Here is a 17,572-nt window from a genome sequence, read left to right on the forward strand (position 1 = left end):
CCTGAAAATTTTTATAGTAATTACCTTATCAAACACAGACTAGCATATCTCTTCAAAATAAATACAAATAAATGGTGACAGGAGCATCTAATTGTTATTTGGATTATTTCCTTTCCCATTTGGACTCTTTAAGATTACTGGTAAAGATTACTCAGTCTTGCATTTAAGAAAAATTCTTTCCGTTTTTGGAAGTCACTACACATTTCCTTATCAAAGAAGGTTTTTCTTTCTAAAAAATGAGTTCCTAATAATTACCTTCCCCTCCCTACTGTAATTTACCCATCTTGGCAAAAGCACTTACCACTGTCTTAAGCCAGCCCAATTGTAATATATTCATTTGCAGGAATGTGCTTAATGAAAAAGGTGCCGTTGCATCTTCATAGCAGTAATGTTCAATATTTTTAGCAATGTACTACAAGAAAACTATTGAACCTGTTAGCCTGTGTTGGGCAGGTTTCTGTTCCAGTTCGTAACTTTAGACACCTGTTTTGGCATCAGTGCTGCCCTTCGCTTCAGACTTTCTATGGCTGCCACTGTCAATTACTGCTGCTCCTCACCTACAGCCAACTTCTTGGGTGGTACCACCAACTATTGCTGGGTGTCTTGGACATGTTCACCAGAAATGGTGGTGCCCCTGCAAGACAGAAAATAATTTTCCTTTGTGTTCTTGCTATGGTTTTGGTCCCCAATAGCCTGTCGTACTGTTTTAAGTGGAGATAGCTGTACTTTGATGTTCTTCTGAATTTGTTTTGGAAGTTGTTTCATGTGAGTTTATGGGAATCCACCAATACTGGCAAGAGTGATGTGTTTTGCCCCTTCATGCAGCCATTGCAAAGTGTACATTTCTCCTGACACTTCACCCTGCTGTAGTATACACCCCAATGATAAGGAACTTCCTTCTAAACAACTTTCACAATGAGGATTACTGGTAAACATACTCACCAAAACCTATCCCTACTTTTAAAATTCTATTCAACATTTCTACTCTGCTCTGTAACTGGGGCACCTGGTTACACAGGACATGGAAAATGCTGAAGTACTGAATGCCTTCTTGGCCTCAGTCTTTGCCAGCAAGACTGGCTTTCAGGAAACCCAGGTCCCAGAGATGGGGGAAAGGCTGAAGCAAGGATGATGTACCCTTGGTGGAAGAGGATCACGTCAGGGAATACTTCAGCAAGCTGGACATAATTAAGTCCATGGGCCCTGGACAGGATGAACCTACAAGTACTGAGGGAGCTGATGGATGTCATTGGGAGGCCACTCGATAATGTTTGATTGATCATGGCAACTGGGAGAATGTCCAAAGATTGGAGGAAAGCAAACGTCACTGCTATCTTCAAGAAGGTTAAGGAGGACCCAGTGAACTACAAGCCAGTCAGCTTCTCCTTGATCCCTGGGAAGATGATGGAGCAGTTAATCCTGGAAACTATTTCCAGGAACATGAAGGACAAGAAAATCATCAGCAGGCTTCACCAGGGGGGAGACAAATGATACACAAAGTCATAGCAGCAAAAAGCCACATAAAATACAGACCAAAAGATACACCACAAGCAGCTCTCCCCTTCTCTCCCACAAGCCACAATAACCTCACAAACAAAAATAAAAACACTGCAGTGACAAGTAGACCACCGAAAAAACTGGCCTAAAGATGTGGTGGTTTTCCATACTGGGTTCTTTAAATTCTGATCAGGTGTTATTACAAAATTCTGGATAGATATCATGTAAGATTGGATCTGATTCAGAGATTATTTGATAAAGTCCTATAAAGGCAGGAATTCAGACTAATTAAACTTGTAAACCTGTTTAATCTTCAGTTACTGCTCTGAATTTGCAATTTATTTGATTGACCTTAATGCAAAACTCCAATAGTATGACTGGCTGAAACAAGCTCTTAACCTGTATGTAATTGGTTCACCTTTTCCTTACCTAAAGGATGAACTTTCTTTTGACTTCCTCTCTGACAGAATTCTAGTTTCCTCTGCATATTCAAATACTTCTTAAAGTAGTAGTTTTATCTGCAGGCTTTGCCAATGGTTACCCCATCAAATTTGCAATAGTCCATTTCTGGAAAAGAATCTAAATTTATTTGTAACAGTAACTATAGACTAACACATTGTAAGACACAATGACTGTTTTCATTATCAGTTCTGATGTCCATCAATTTTAGCTTGCTATACTGGTTTGGTTAGATTACAGGCACTTCCCCTTGCCACCTCATTCCTCTAACATTTTCAGAGGCTATTTTGATTTTTAGATACTACAAGACTGTAAGCTTGTGGAATAGAAAAGAGTAAAAAAACCAACCTCTCTCATTAGTCTGTTCAACTGATTTGAAAATGGATTTGCATTGGCTTTTCCATAACATTAAAAGCTTCAGAAACAGAGCCAGGAACTTAAAAGTGTTTAGAAGAGAAAACAGAAACAAGTTTCCCATTTTTTTCAGCACGAAAGATGGGAGTAACTGTACCTTTAGATGGATATTTATATTGTGGATGCAAATGATCAGAGATTTGCACTGAATGTAGCATTTAATTTAAACAAACTTTGCAGTGGGAGAAAAGTACAGTGCCCATTCCTCCAAAAACATTAAAAGTTAAAATACTTCAATCTTAGTAATTCACATACACAACACTTTATGAAGGCTTAGTAATTAACAGCTATTACAAGCACTGTATTGACATTGATAGCCTGTGTTTGCAGTTAAATACTAAAGACATCCAACTGCTGGACTTTAACAATTTACTGACGATTCATTACTGTGAAGGGTGGATAGAACTGTTGTACAGCTACCTACAGAAAGAATGGTTGTAATAAAATAACTAACATAGTTTCAGCCATTACTGAATTTTTTAAAGGACAAAGGTCCTAGACATTTGCCAAGATTTTTTAAAAAGGTGCTTCAAGTTGACAACAAATATCCCAGATCAAAGTTGAGGCACTCATTTTTTAAATGTTGGCCAAAATACAGAATTAATAACATGAAGGGTCCAGCTGTTACACCATGACTTGTTTAGAAATTATCTGGGCTAAATTGTGCTTTTCTTCCATGGAAAAAGACTGAGGAATACTTCTGTGTCTCCGCAAACAGCTAGATTTAAACAATTCATGCAATACCCAGATATTAAAAGCAAGGTTCAGTGTGATAAAGTTACTTACGGTGGTAAACTAGCAGGACCAGAGGGGGCTGCTACATTCTACTGGAAAAAAAACTTTTGAAGTCAACAATAAACACCTCTTAAGCATAAGGAATATGGGACTTAATCTCCGATATGTATCTAAAACCCTGATTTAATGGCCAATACCTGCACTCATAAGAGAAAAATATAAGACATTGAAGGTGTGCCGACTGAATTCTTCCTGCTCTTTGCCTCTATGCAATTCAAACCCACAGTCCTAAATGCTGATGATGCATGTGCATTTTGTTTTGAAAATCACTGCAGAGTAGCAAAACATTTTCTTTTTTTAACAAAAATAATTACAGGTGAATGATTTTAAACACTGTTTGCTGCAATAAACCTATTGAAACAAAAGAGGCACTTCTAAATTAGTGAAGTTCCTACTGATATCAGCTATTAGCAATTAGGAATTCCATCCCCCAACTTTTCCATCTTTAAACAGCAATGATTAAATTTGGTTTTAAAGTGGAGGAATTATATTAGAAAAACAACTCTCAGTGTTGCAATTAAAGCACAGTTCTTAAGATGATAAAATAAATTTGCTAATAGCTTTATCCATTGAGTCAAGATGCATGCAGTAGGTTTGAAAGATGCAAAAACCCTTTTGTACAATCTCTCTTTAAAATCTCTCTTTAAAATCTCTCTTTAAAAGAGGAATTTTATAGCATTTTACTGTCCCATATTGTTAAAGCTTCTATAGCATTACTACATTTCTCTGTAGAATCCACTTGGACAAGACTTAATCAAAAAGACATTTTAAAATAAGAGAGATAATTTTGTTAATAACTCTAAAGTAAACAAGTAAGTACTGATAAAATAATATGAAGTTTATATTCTACCTTGGAGATTTATCTAGCACAATTGAAAAAAAAAGTCTTTTCTTTCCATAAAAAATTGAAATCTACAATTGAACTATCTTTCTGTTACTCTGTATCGAAGTGTTAAAACAAATGTATTTTTTTCTGGTATGCTAAATAAAGCACATTAAAAATTTCAGGAGATTTAATTGTTTTTTAGTTTTTCAGAAGCTATGTGCCTATGTCCAGCAATGGAACTGCTACTGGAAAACACAAACCAACAAGGCAATGTGCCTGTTGTGACTGTACCACTAGCTTACCAGTCCACATTAGTCTTTTTTCCTTTCTAATCCCATTTCTCCACCACAGGTGTTTTTTGGTGTTACAGAGAATTCAGATGACAAAGAAGACACAGTTTTAGGTTTTCATAGCAAAATTAAGGATGGCTATATATCCAGGAATAATGATTATAAAGTAAAATGATAACTTTAAGCTAATTAAATTATATATCAGATTGCCTCCTTTATCTCATAAACCTGAAGAAACATACATCAAGCATATATGAAGTAAAAGGACATGGCCTTTAAAAAGTGATAATCTTCCAGTTGGGCTTAAAGCGTAAGAAATTGAAATTCTTATACTTTGATACAAAGAAAACAAAAAAACTTATTAAACTATTTGGCAGCCATGCCAACAGGCACCAGTAATGAAGACTTCATTAACATCAACAAAATCTTATTATACATACCTTACAAAAGTCTTACTTTAGTATTTGGAAAATTCCTGCTAATTATGTTGAATATGAACATAGGTAAAATTAGACCAGCACAGATAAATAGATTTGTTGCCAATGAACTGGTATGAAATATGTGTAGAGATAATAAGACACCAAAACAGGTGCAAAAACCCACTAGACAGATACTTATTTAAAGTATCATCTTCTATGCATCCAGGATTTTGTTTGGGTATCTTCCATGAATGACTGGAGCACCCAACTTTACAGCAACTCTGTAGAGGAAGGAGCTCTGCTGGAAGTTCTTTGTTTGGAGCTGCTGACCACAGGGGCCAGACCACCTCCACACGACCACTCAGTGGGGAGAGAATCTTGGCTTTCTGTACTTCTTTTCATCACAGTATGAGAGACTTATTTCAGAGATGCTTTCCCCTTGAGCGTAAAAATTAAAGAGCAATAACCCTAAAATGGACAGAATTTCTACCTACCACCTGAATTGGGGGCTTATTTCTGCAGACCCCTTTATACTTAAGTATATAACATTCCAAAATCTCTTGGTGGCTCTCCACTCCAGAGAAGAAATTTATTTCTTTTTAAAATGAGGAGAGAAGATTTATATCATCACTGAATTCAATATTACATCTATTGTATGCTCTAAAACTAAATTAAGAAGCTGTTCAGAGGCCATACATGCAGCAGTCCATTTCAATCTATTAGCCTCGCTAAATGCCTTCATACATCCAGTGAAGGGAGTCATCATCATCAATCTGCCAGTTTTAGTGACCAGTCAACTACATGTTGATGCATGCACCGAGGAAACACCAGTGTTTCCTCTCTGCTGTCATACTCCTAAACATAAGAATCAAGGGAGGCAGTTCCAATAGCTAGCATGCAAAATGATGACTTAGCTACTTAGTGTAAATAACTGTTAGAATCATCACTTTATTTATAACCACAGTCCAAAGGCAAAATGTAAGTTTGGAGCCCAATTCCATTATCAAGCAGGGTAAGGCAAATAAGAGTTAACTTCTTTTGCCTGGTAAGTTAATTGCATCATTGTTATCCAGAGTCTTGCTCTCATTTAATCTGTTAAACAAAAAAAATGCACACTCTGAAGTTGTTTTATCCTTTCTGTATATACTTTAAAAAAGTCTGTTTACTTATTAGTTACAAGAACAAGAACTACTTTTGTGAAACAAAGTACTGATGACTGGTGGAGTTTTGTGTTGTGTAGCGGCAGCCTTATGGGAATACCATATCTTTTCAGAGATGCACAAGGGCTTAGTGGTCTCATTTAGCTACCTATGTGCCCCTGCAGAAACCCTGCTAGCAATAAAACACTCTGGTGGCAAAGAGCTAATTCATTAATTAACCACAGTATTTGCTGGAAAGGAAAGCACTAAACAATGCTGCACAGAAAGTGCAATTGCAGTTGTTCCAGGTCCCTGTCTGCAGTATGTGCGGCAGAGGCAAGCAATGCCTATGCTGTTTCTAATTATTCCAATTATCATGGCACACTATGAAAACTTGATTAATAACACTGAAGATATTGTTGTGGCAATTAGCCATATGGTTGTGGGACTTTATTCTGTCACGATTTAGCCATTAGCATCTACTTATGTTTGTCAGAACAGAGCATCCGTGACAAGTTGGAGTTCCGCTCACCTTGCCGAGTCCCCAGTGAGCAACACCAGAGAAATGTTTATTCCTGGGAGCCCCACGCCTGAGTAAATTTTTCATGTGGCATCCGGTCTGACTGGGGACAAATGTCAAGTAGCTTACGCGACGACCCATCAAGCCAGGCTCTCTCTGCAAAAGGTACCTTGTGAATGGCTTGTCAAGGCAGACTTCTTTCAGGGGAGGATTTGACCAGTAAAATAAGCGTCAAATGTCTTCTATTCAATATTTTCAACAGTTAACCATTCAGGCAGCATGCACCTACCCTTACTTAGATGTGATGAAATGCTCTATTATGATTTTATACACCTATGAGTTACGTATTACCACGTGCTTGAAATGTATATCTCCAAGTAGAGGGACCATGGGGCAGCACTACTGTCAGGCTGGTCAGCTGAACTGACAGCTACATGAGCTGACAATTTTTATGAGCCATCTTTTTAAATCACAAAGTATATCTTAAAAAACAAGCTTCTTTTAATCGTTCTTTCTTTTCATTTTGTGGTTGGAATAACGGCTTATCTTTAAAAGTTCATCTCTAAGACACAAGGAAAAGCTTAAAAAAATTCATTAATAATGGAAGGCTGCCTTTTTTTCCCCCCACAAGCATAGCAGTAGTCTTACCACTTCCCTAACATTTCTTGCAAATCAGCTAACGCAAATGTGTTTATATCGGCATGTCACTCAAAATCGAAATGTTTGCAATCAAAGACAACTCCAAACTTGACTAGTTGTCCACAGTTCGGAATCAACAAGTTAGTCCTTATTAAAAGGAGTAGGAAGCACTGAAGAATTAGCATCTTGCTGCACAGGGATGCCATATCTACAACTGATCGAAGTGTGCTTACCTATTTTGGACATGAGAGGAGGAAGCCGTGACCCAAGTTTGGGGAAAAGACAGTAAAATGATGCTATGTAAGAAGTTTTTAAGGAGCACAGAATTTTAAGAAAACCCACAGGACTTTAGAAATTCCCTGTCTACTGTTAAAAAGAACAATAAGAATTGCTATTTTTTATCTATTTTTCCAATACATCTACCTCTACCCTAATGGTAGCTTTCCTTTTACAGTCACTATCTTCCACCTGTATAGATCTTTCACACAGTGAGAAGACAGACACATCATTTACATCATAAAAGTAATTGTAAAGAAATAAAAATAGACAGACGACTCTGAGCAGGTATAATATTTTTAACTAAATTTAACTTATTATTTAATGATAAGAATTTTGGTTGACAAGACTTCCGGGCATAAAACTTGATGACAAATGTCCATGTAAGAAAACAAGAATGATGTGCACACTTCACTACTAATAGAGATATATCAGCAAAATAAAGTTGTTGGCAAAAGAGAAGAACTGGATCTGCTTCTCATCAGACATACCAACTTTTAATGGAGACCTAGTTCTAAGGCTGAAAAAAACCCCCAGTAAAAGCTTTTTTCCATTTATGCCCTTTTGATTGAGATGATCAAGTTTGTTTTTAAGTAACAGTGTTTGTGGAAAGTTATATACTGACTGTTCTAGAAATCCCATCTGTGCACACAGACATTCATATGTGGAAGGGGATTGAGGGTAAAGAAAGTAAATAATTCAAAGAGGGAAACAAGGAGAAAAATAAATACTATGCAGGAAAGAAGGAAGAGATGAAGGACAGACAAGAGGGAACAGAAAATTTAGCTGGAAGTATCGGTGAGGATTTTATTCATAGGAGCTGTGGAGAACAAGACAGATGACCTAAGGGGTAACTTGTGTGCCATGTGGGTGCCGGGCTCAGCCCTGAGCCTGTGCAATGGATTCAGCTTTCTCCTTATCTGAAGCGGGTACTGGTAGGAGGTGAAAGCAGCAGAGTAAGGTCTTGCTCAACGCTGAACTGACTGTTCTCTCCAAAGGGGTCTGCAGGACTTTCCCCCTGCCCACCACATAGCTTCTGGGATACAGAGAAGACCCTGCAGCTGGAGACATAACCCTATAGAGGGAGCAGAACCATCGTTTTCTTGGGCTGTGTTCTGCTCTTTGCCATGCTGTAAATGTGCTTTCTACTTTGCAAGCCATAACAAGAACACAATTGTGATTGCAATGAAATGAATACTGAGACTACAGACTATATGGTCTGATGGTTAAGGTGATGTATCTGTTTTCTACTTATCATCCAACCACAAATTTTGGATGTAGTATAGTTGAATATATGCTATATTTTCAGCTAGTACTGATACTCAATATTTAGAACAAAATAGAAGGATGAAAGTTAAGGAGTTAAAAACTATGCTATCCACAACAAGGTCAAATCATACCCATGCCTGAAATACAGACAGATCAGATGAGACCATAATCACTCCCCCTTGGCCAAAGTAGTTGTCTGCTAAATCTCTACGCTTAGAAGCTCTGTCCTAGGAAGAGATTTTGGAATGTGCAGCAAGGCAATGTGAGATAGGAAATGTGAGTTTGGGTTGCCCCGAGAGTTGGGCACACACTCATTGCCACACGTTTGCGACCTGCCATATGGGCACCAAAAGTACGAGTCTTACAGCAAGCCATGCTTTAAACAACTCTTGTGTCCCAACTCCAGCCAATGTTGTAGAGAGACAGTGGGGGCTGTTTTGTCTCCATTTTTATCTTATTTATACAGGATCAAGTGTTTTCAGGAACCTTCTACTACATATATGCGGGTTTCTGATTATTCTTGGCACTGCAAACTTGGCTGGAACTTCTAGACCCTATTTTTGTCTGCTAATTCACTGTTTTAGATTAACTTATTGTTATATATGGACCAAAACTAGCCACAATGAAAAATATGCCAGGTTTTACAGCTCGTTCTCCCTCCAACAAGTGCTCCATTTCAGAAATAAAGAAAGTACTTTTTATTATTTGTTTCATACTAATCACAAGTATTCCTCCAGCAAAGAATTCAAGTTTCAATTTTCTGTATGCTTCTCAGACATTTCAGGGTAGAAAAGGGACACTAAAAACCCTTCTCTACCTCTCCGGCAGAAAATCTGTTGCACAATTATACATCTGAAATAATAGATATCTCAAAATGACACTAATTTGAATGCTATTGTCCTCTTTATACTTTGATCTGTTTCCTTAAAACTGTATTTTAACTTACTTCTAAAGAGCAGTATCTTTTTCTGAACCTACCACTTTCCAATGCTAATGTGAGAGGTACACAAGGGACATTGCAGGATTGCTTTTAGGCAGCTTGAAAATAGACCTGACATCCTAATCCTCTGGCATTTCCTACGACTGGCAAACACAGATGGGGAAAGTGTCAGCCTGATGGGGCAGAAGTGAACGCCTGTTTCATCAGAGGCATTTCCATGAATGCAGGTAGGCTCTTCTGCAGGCTGCTCCCTAGCTTTTAGAGAAATGGAGATATGGAGAGGGATGTGATCAGATACAGGATAAATGATCCCTTAGGGGAGATATGCAAAGGAAGGGCTGCAGGCTAGCCATGTCTAAAGACAAATTTATCTGACCATACTCTTCCGTGCTGCTGCATAATGATGCCACAATGTACCTGAAGGGTAAGAAGCCAGAAACGTGCCTGGTGCTGCATCTGGTCTAGTGGAGCCAAATACATTTGTCTATTAAACCAACAGATCATCCCAGGCAGCACTGCCCCTAGCACTGGAAACCACCCGCCAGATGGACTGAAATATTCCCTTCAGTTTGTGGGAACAGAGTAGGACTCTAAAACAGATCGCACTGATTCGTGATAACCTCAGCAGTTCCTCTAGGCACATCTCAGCTGAATTCTTGCTCATGGTTGCTTGGGATGTAGGTGGTTTTTATTTGAAGGAAATTACGCTATTGAGTATTTAGTTGGCTGTGACAGGTAGAACGCATACTTTGAGGAGGTGGCATCTATCTCTGTCAGTTGAACCACACTGTGAAAACACTTGCCAACAATTATTATAAACTTACTGCCTTGGGTGTTATTCCACAATCTTAGATAAGTGATTCCATACCTACTTTTAAAAGGTCACTGTTCAGAATACCAATCATTTATGGATTTTACTTTCATACAGAACTTACATGGTCTCCAAAGGATCCGTTCATAGCGTGTTTAGCAAGCTTTTGATAGTCAAACCAAGCTGACTCAGCAACAACTCTGATTTGGATGAGAGAATTTGAAAATAATTTTCCAGATGTGGGCTATCCTTGCAGAGTTATCTATTTCTATTTCTGTTAGAAGCTCCAAGTCTGAGGTAAACAACTTGTACGACAAAAATGATTGGAGCGATCGCATTCAAATTTCATATTCAACCTTCTGCACATCATCTCAGACTTCACCTTGCCTTTGAGAGAATTTGTGGGTTCTTGGGAGTTCTTTTTGATTCTGTTCAAACATTAGTAACAAATATGACTTGTTTAATGCAGCATCAACTTTAAGAAAGCACTTAGTGAGGACAGTAAGAACTATAGTATGGAGAATAAAAGAAGTAAGTGAAAGCACCTCCATCTTTGGAAAGCAAATGTAAACCACAGGAGGTGGCACCAATTTAGGAATCAGGAGACACAGCCATATGCAAGTTATTGTCCTATATCATTTTCCTCTCTTTATGGAAGACAAGCATAACAACTTTCATCAAGTACTATATATCAAGATCTTTATCACAGAAATCCTTAAACTAAAAAGCAGTTTTTCAATATTTTGATAAAACAATTATGAATAATCTTTTAATGAATACCTCAATGTACAAAACGATTTTTTTTTTCCGCATGTCAAACCCAGTGGCTGAGATTCATACATATAAAGGACATCTTTTCTCAGCACTGCCTAAGGTGAATGAGAGTAGCATTTCTCAGCTAACCTGTCGGTTATAGAAAACAACAAAGGCTCACAATTTCTGATCCTGAATGTGTCCTTCCAAAATACAAGTTTTATAGAAATTTGTAACCAAATTTTACATACATACATCAAGAAAATAAGAAGCTGCATATCTGAGGCAAGGACGCTGCATAATATACGACATAATTCCTCTAGTGGCAAAGAGGCCTTCTGAAGGCTGATTGGTCAAATGTATCTTTATTTTAGAGACATTAAGAAGTCTGGAAATTAAAATAAATTTTAAAAAAACAACTAAGAGATACATGTTTTATGGTACACTGTACTTTCTCTCAACATTATCTTTAAAAATCTGTAAATTACTTCTCTCCTATCCCTAGTAAAATTAAAATACTTTACCACTTGAGTCGTCTACTAACAAACCTCTACTCCACAGGTATCAAATACTTTTCAGATTCACTGGCTGATACTTACTAATTAAACTCAGAGCAATAACCTTAACTAAAACTTAGGTTTTCAGTTTGGTAGGTCTACTTCAGAGTTGAAGAAAAGCTTGTGTGCATGAAGGCTTGGGTACTTTTTCAACCATAATGTTTACTTTAATGAAAGATTTTATTACTACTTACACACTTTGTCTTGTTATGTCATTAGTCAACCGCATCACTATGCACTGCTTAATTACCGGTATGAGTAAATGAAGCATATACCTTCAGGTACGTATTTCTGGTGTTTGGTCAGCAATACTAGCCAAAAGACGTAGATACCTGTAGTACAGAAGCATTTTTGCCCTGGTGTCTGAGAAAACTTCCTGAAGTAGTGATGGTGAACCTTTTTAATGCCTAACGATAAACTTATTTTAACAATACCTTTTTATTGTCTCAGCCAGACAAGGGCTCTACGGATGCAGAACTTGCACTGAAACTACTGATTTACCATCATTGCCTTAAAATTAGACATCTTGCTACACAAAGGGACAAATGAAACCTTTAAAGATAAGCTTTTTCTAAAGCAGTTGGAGTTTACAGAAGGTAAAGTGCTTCACTTAACTTTTGAGTTGAGGTTATGCCCCTTGTATAACCTTTTGACTACAAATTCCCTTCAATTTCATGTTGATAATGAGTATTAAAACTCAAAGGCATTGAACCAATTGCTGTCAGTTGTGCCATTGCACAGATATATGCAAAATTATTAATTATGAGAAACTCCGATTTACCAAGATAGTAAGTAAACCCTTAATGGCAAGGATATAGCTGACTTGGGTGCAAATAAACTTATGCACCCTGGATGATTAAAAACTGGAGTGAAAGGAGGATGACAACAATATGTTCTACTACTATTAGCAATTTTGTACTCATTGATGATGATTCAACTGAGACTGGTGTAGCTGCAAGCATGACATATGTTTCCAGGAACTGAGGCCAAAGGAGGTGTTTTAACTCAAAGAGGTACCAAGCAAACAAGCCTTAATATGCACTACAAATTGGGCAGAGTACAGGATCAATGAACTAGTAGTGGCTTTAACAGATGAGGACACCAACTTTGTGGAGCTTGAAGACTTTTCTGTTGTATAGTTATAACACTGAGTTTCATTACCATGCCAAACTGCTCCATTATAGTTCATTCAAGGCCAAGAAGAATGACATTTCAAAGTGGAAATTTAAAGTTACACAGTTAAAACTCAGGCAATGAAAAAGCCTATTTCTTGTCACATTGTAAAATCTCTAGTTCTGCATGTACATATCCTTTAGTTCTGATTTTTTCCAAAATATGCATAATTTAAATACTAATTTCTATTAAAATATGCATCATAAAACATAGCAGATGCATGCAGACAATTAACATATTGTATTAACTTCTGCATTTTTCATTCTTTATTGAATCCTCTGTATTGCATTAACTTTATTTTGCATTTTCTTTGTCTTCCTTTCACTACCATAAAAATAATTTGGTTTTACTAGTGCTATTCTAAATGGTTTCAGGTGGATCAATTCACTTATCATTGGGGTGAAGAACTGAGGAGGGGTCAGCATGTACCTTAGCTGCTGAAGTAAATTTTCTGCTAGACTGCGTCAAGAGAGCAACAACTGCATCTGTTTGTATTGTTCTGTATCGGTAAATGAAACTTTCCTTTTTTTTTTTTTTTTTTTTTTAACAAAAGCTTGGTATCTGCAAAAGCTGTAAGACTGTGGAGACTATAATCTAAAATCATGAGAGCCACAATTTTTATGACTACAATCTTCTTTTCCTGGTGTTCAGGCAGTGGTTTTGGGGTGGATTGCACTGCATGCGTTCTGATGAGACATTTACAATCTCCTTTATGCAAATTACCCCAGCAGCTGTTTAAGAGCTGTGGTTGTCAGACCAGGCAAGGAGAATGTGATTTGGTATGTCACAAATGGGGCAGGGCTTTATTAGGCTCTGCTAGAAAGTTTTAGCAGATGCCTTAGCACAGATTCAGTGTGATCTTGTAACCCCGTTATAAATTTACTGCTTATGGAAAGGAAAACACAAAAAGCTCCCAAATACTGTGGGGAGTCTTGAAAATAAGCACTTCACACAATGCCTATTTCTGAATTAAGTGTAAATAATAAATACAATCATATCATCTAGAGTGGAAAAAATGCAGTTTTCCCCAAAGAAATCATATGCAGCTGAAGGAATTTTCCTGGGGAAAAATCCAGCAATAACACCTTTACGACTAAGAGAAAATTTTATGAGTAACCAGTGAAGACTGTTTCTTGCTTTTAAGAATGACTCACCATTAAGCAAATGCTACCATTTACAGGTATAAACATTAAGATCCTGTGATAAGAGTGTGAGGTGAAAATGCTGCATCTGGATTAACACTGGACAACCCATGGTCAGGAGACAGATTAAAAGATCCACAGAGAATTCTTTTAGGACTCAAAGAGAGCTCCATTTAGTCCACTTCCCTGTCATTGTGAGTTAATGTATTGCACGTTTGCTTTTTGTTAAGTTTCATCTTATACTGATGTTTCTTGTTCTTCTTACTCTTGTAATCACACAGCTCCAGAACCTCACTCCTAGAACAGGTAGCAGGAATTAGAGGTCCCTTACAACCTTCTGGTATTCAATATATAAATTTGACACCATTTCGCATAATTTTGCTTTTGGCAACATTGTTCAACTTTAACTCACTCAATTTCTTGCCCAATATTTATTCCCTGACACATTTCTAGACACTAATCATATCCTCTCACCTTCTGTTTGACTTTATATAAGTTAAACTCTCTTAAGCTCCTCTTGAAAAATGATGATGATCAGAAGAATGGGGAAGCTAGATGCTAGTAGCTATACGTCAGCAGTTTGGATTAATCTTTCCTGAATACAGTTAAATGGAAATATATATGGCATTTCAGATGAGGTCCGACTACTGCCTGTACAATGGCATCAGCACTGTCCTACCTCTTCCAGAAACACAGGTAACCTGATAGCATTTGCCTTTCACACAGCTCATCAGTTTGGTGCCTCCTAGATGTTGCAACTCGCTTTCATCCTGTTATCGAACTTTCTGGGAAGTAAAAAACACAATCCCTTTTCTTCTGCTCTATTAACGTGTATTTTACCAGGTATGCCTCAGCTGGCTGGCTGGCCAGACGTCACTACTGCCACCTAGTGACAATACGTAACACAAAACCGTCTTTAGAGGGAAAACTATTTCTGAGGTTTTAAGCCTCCGTAAAAAATTCTCAGAATTCTCCAGACTTAGTTTTTTAAATGCCACTAAGCTGTAAATTCTAAGTCCTCAGAAAAGTAATGTGGCCAGTCCTTATTTGAGTCTATTCGAGGACTGGAAGTTGGTAGAATCTGAGTTTTACATAAATACAAAATAAAATACTTTTAGAATATAAATATATTTCATGATCTATTTGAGTCTGTAAATATGACTACAGTTGTCTGCTATTCATCTAATGCTAGTTTCGACTTTCCTTTAAAGTTTGGGTTATGAACAAAAGAGAGTCCAAAGGAAGATGACTTGAAGGATCAGTGAAAACAGTTGTTTGTAACAGAAGTTGAATTTGACTTCAATTACATTATTTGCTATGGCAAATATTACAACATGGATAGCAGGCATCATGAAAAATCCTTCCAGTTGGCATTTGCAAATGTTACAACACTAAACTACACACTGAAGGAATTAAGCAAAGGATAAAGTTTTGTAACAGAATAATTTTAAGGCAAACCTCAGTACAGTTAAGTACATTATTCTTAATGTATCTGTGTTGCTTAGGAGGATATACTATATTCTTTCAAGATTGAAGGTCCATGCTCTGAAAACATTAGATCCAAAAGACAACTGAAAAGTAAAGGAAAAAAGAACTTGAATCTACTTTCTGTGTGTGCAAACACATAGAGCAGTCTTCCTAAAACCTGGTTGCTAAGCAAACACATTAGACCATAGACTGATGGACCTGTCTGATAGACAATGACTTTAGGACATTGACCATTTATAAAAACCACTAACATAAACACTAGAATTGAAGTAATTTTTTTTCAGAATGTGAGTTTTTCCACCAGGAAACTAGAAGTAACTGCCCCAAAGGGCTTCAAGTATGATTAAAATGAGCAAAATACAACAAGTTAGGGTTTCACCTTTTCATCTGCAAGTATGATCAGAATAAACTTCTTACATTATCTCAAAATTGGGTGGGGATACACAAGATCTATTAAACCTCTATAGTCTACAACTTAAACATTTTCTTTTCCCCAAGGACACCTTTCTCCCACTCCTCTTGTACAATAACCTCTGCAATTATTTCATCTGATCCCACAGAACTGCTGGCTTCCCACTTAGAGCAAATTCTTGAATGGTTTGTGCCAGCTTTATATAGAGGGCTGTCTATTACAATTTAGTGTCTATGTGAATTGAAGCTGTCCACTATTTTCTGGGATTAGTTTTCTTTAGTCATCTCTCTTTTTATTTAACGTTTGTCTGAACCTGGCATGTTACCTTTGTAAAAGTGGCCGAGCATAAAGAACTACCATCTTTAAATTACCACTAACTAAACACTACATCCAGCTTTGAAACCTGCTGCATGGGTTTCCCAAATCAGTTTTCTGGATGCTCAAACGTAGCTGCTTTCCCCTATGCAACACCTCTCCAACTGGAAGCAATGGAACTGGCTGGGCACTCATCTAAGCATATATTTCAATTTGCCAAAAAAAAATCAGGCTTTCTTCAAGCCTAGTTCAGTGAAGGTAGCCCCTTCTCCATTCACACTGATACCCCTTCCTCACTCTCTCCTCATATATCCACCAACCAGCAGCTATCACATTCCTCCACCATTAGCAAGAGTTGTCTCCTCTGTGGCTTCTGCCATTTGGAATATTCTGTTCCTCTCTTGACATCTAGTAACGCAGCTCTGTCCACACACCACGCTCTGTCCTGTCCTCTTCTTTTTTTTTTTTTTTTTTTTTTTTTAAAATACCAATCTACTGGCAGTTTTAAAACCAGCCTGTGAAGACAGCTGGCCAGAATGACATCACAAAACTGAACCAGAGCCACATTCAAACTTTTGTTTAAGTCACCAGTGGGGAAGAACCCAAGTGGCCTGAAGTATTTTCACTAGTTTCCATTATAAAGAGGGTACTTGAATGGGGAAGGTAAGCAGAATAGCCCTGCTCTGCACAGTAAGAGGTTCTGCAGACAGACTCCCTTTGGCCCCTCAGACCAGAGGTCCCACTGCTTCCCCTGCCCTCCTCTGGCGAGGTCTGGCAAAGGCAGGGCACTAGGAGCTCCGAGGGCTACCACCAATGGGTCTCCTGTGCCTGGATGGGGAGCTTTTGTCAGCCCAACTGTGTTGGCTCCACCTCTGTCAACACCAAATGTGGCACCCGGACAGCAATTGCCACTGTGGTGTTTTTTGTGAAAAGGTGGTTGTACCACTGACAATGCCAGAAGGGTCAGGGAGGGAAGAGTAACACAGGATGTGTTCCCAACTGGAAAGGTGTACGTTGTCCTTCCCAACATTGGTGGTGGTTTCGGCTGCAGACTGCTGATCCCTGGCATTTTAGGGTCCTCTCTGAGGTTCATTTTGGCTTTATCAGTTAATCATGTCAGGAGAAGTCATTTTAACTCACATGCCTTTAGGAGTAATTATACATTTAAATGATTAAACAAATCAGGAAGAAAACGTATCTACTCCAGAACGAAAGCAGTTAATATTGAAATCCTTTTTTTTATTAGTATCACAAGTCGTTTGTAAATAACATGCTCATTTTAGATATGTAAGGAGTTCTGCCATGCCCTGCAAAATAAATTATATTTTATTGGTGCCCGGGTGTTTCATAACTTCTATTTATTTGCTGCAAGAGTGGAGAATTAAGATAGAGTAGTTTATTTCACCAAAAGACTGACAAATGGCTCATTAGACACTTA

The 17,572-nt window shown here is 37.7% G+C and overlaps 1 protein-coding gene across 1 annotated transcript in view; it reads right to left on the minus strand.

Annotated features, from left to right (window-relative positions):
• The window catches only part of LOC104622894 (TBC1 domain family member 5-like), a gene marked incomplete at its 3' end in the record, with an annotated part of 98,367 nt that extends 81,140 nt beyond the window's left edge, over positions 1-17,227 (minus strand). The window contains exon 1 of the mRNA XM_010289815.1: positions 16,866-17,227. Coding sequence (XP_010288117.1) covers positions 16,866-17,227 — 362 coding nt within the window. The remainder of the gene's footprint in view (positions 1-16,865) is intronic.
• Positions 17,228-17,572: the final 345 nt, after the last annotated feature.

Source organism: Phaethon lepturus, unplaced genomic scaffold (assembly GCF_000687285.1).
Source record: "Phaethon lepturus isolate BGI_N335 unplaced genomic scaffold, ASM68728v1 scaffold1376, whole genome shotgun sequence".
In the NCBI taxonomy this organism is placed as follows: Eukaryota; Metazoa; Chordata; class Aves; order Phaethontiformes; family Phaethontidae; genus Phaethon; species Phaethon lepturus.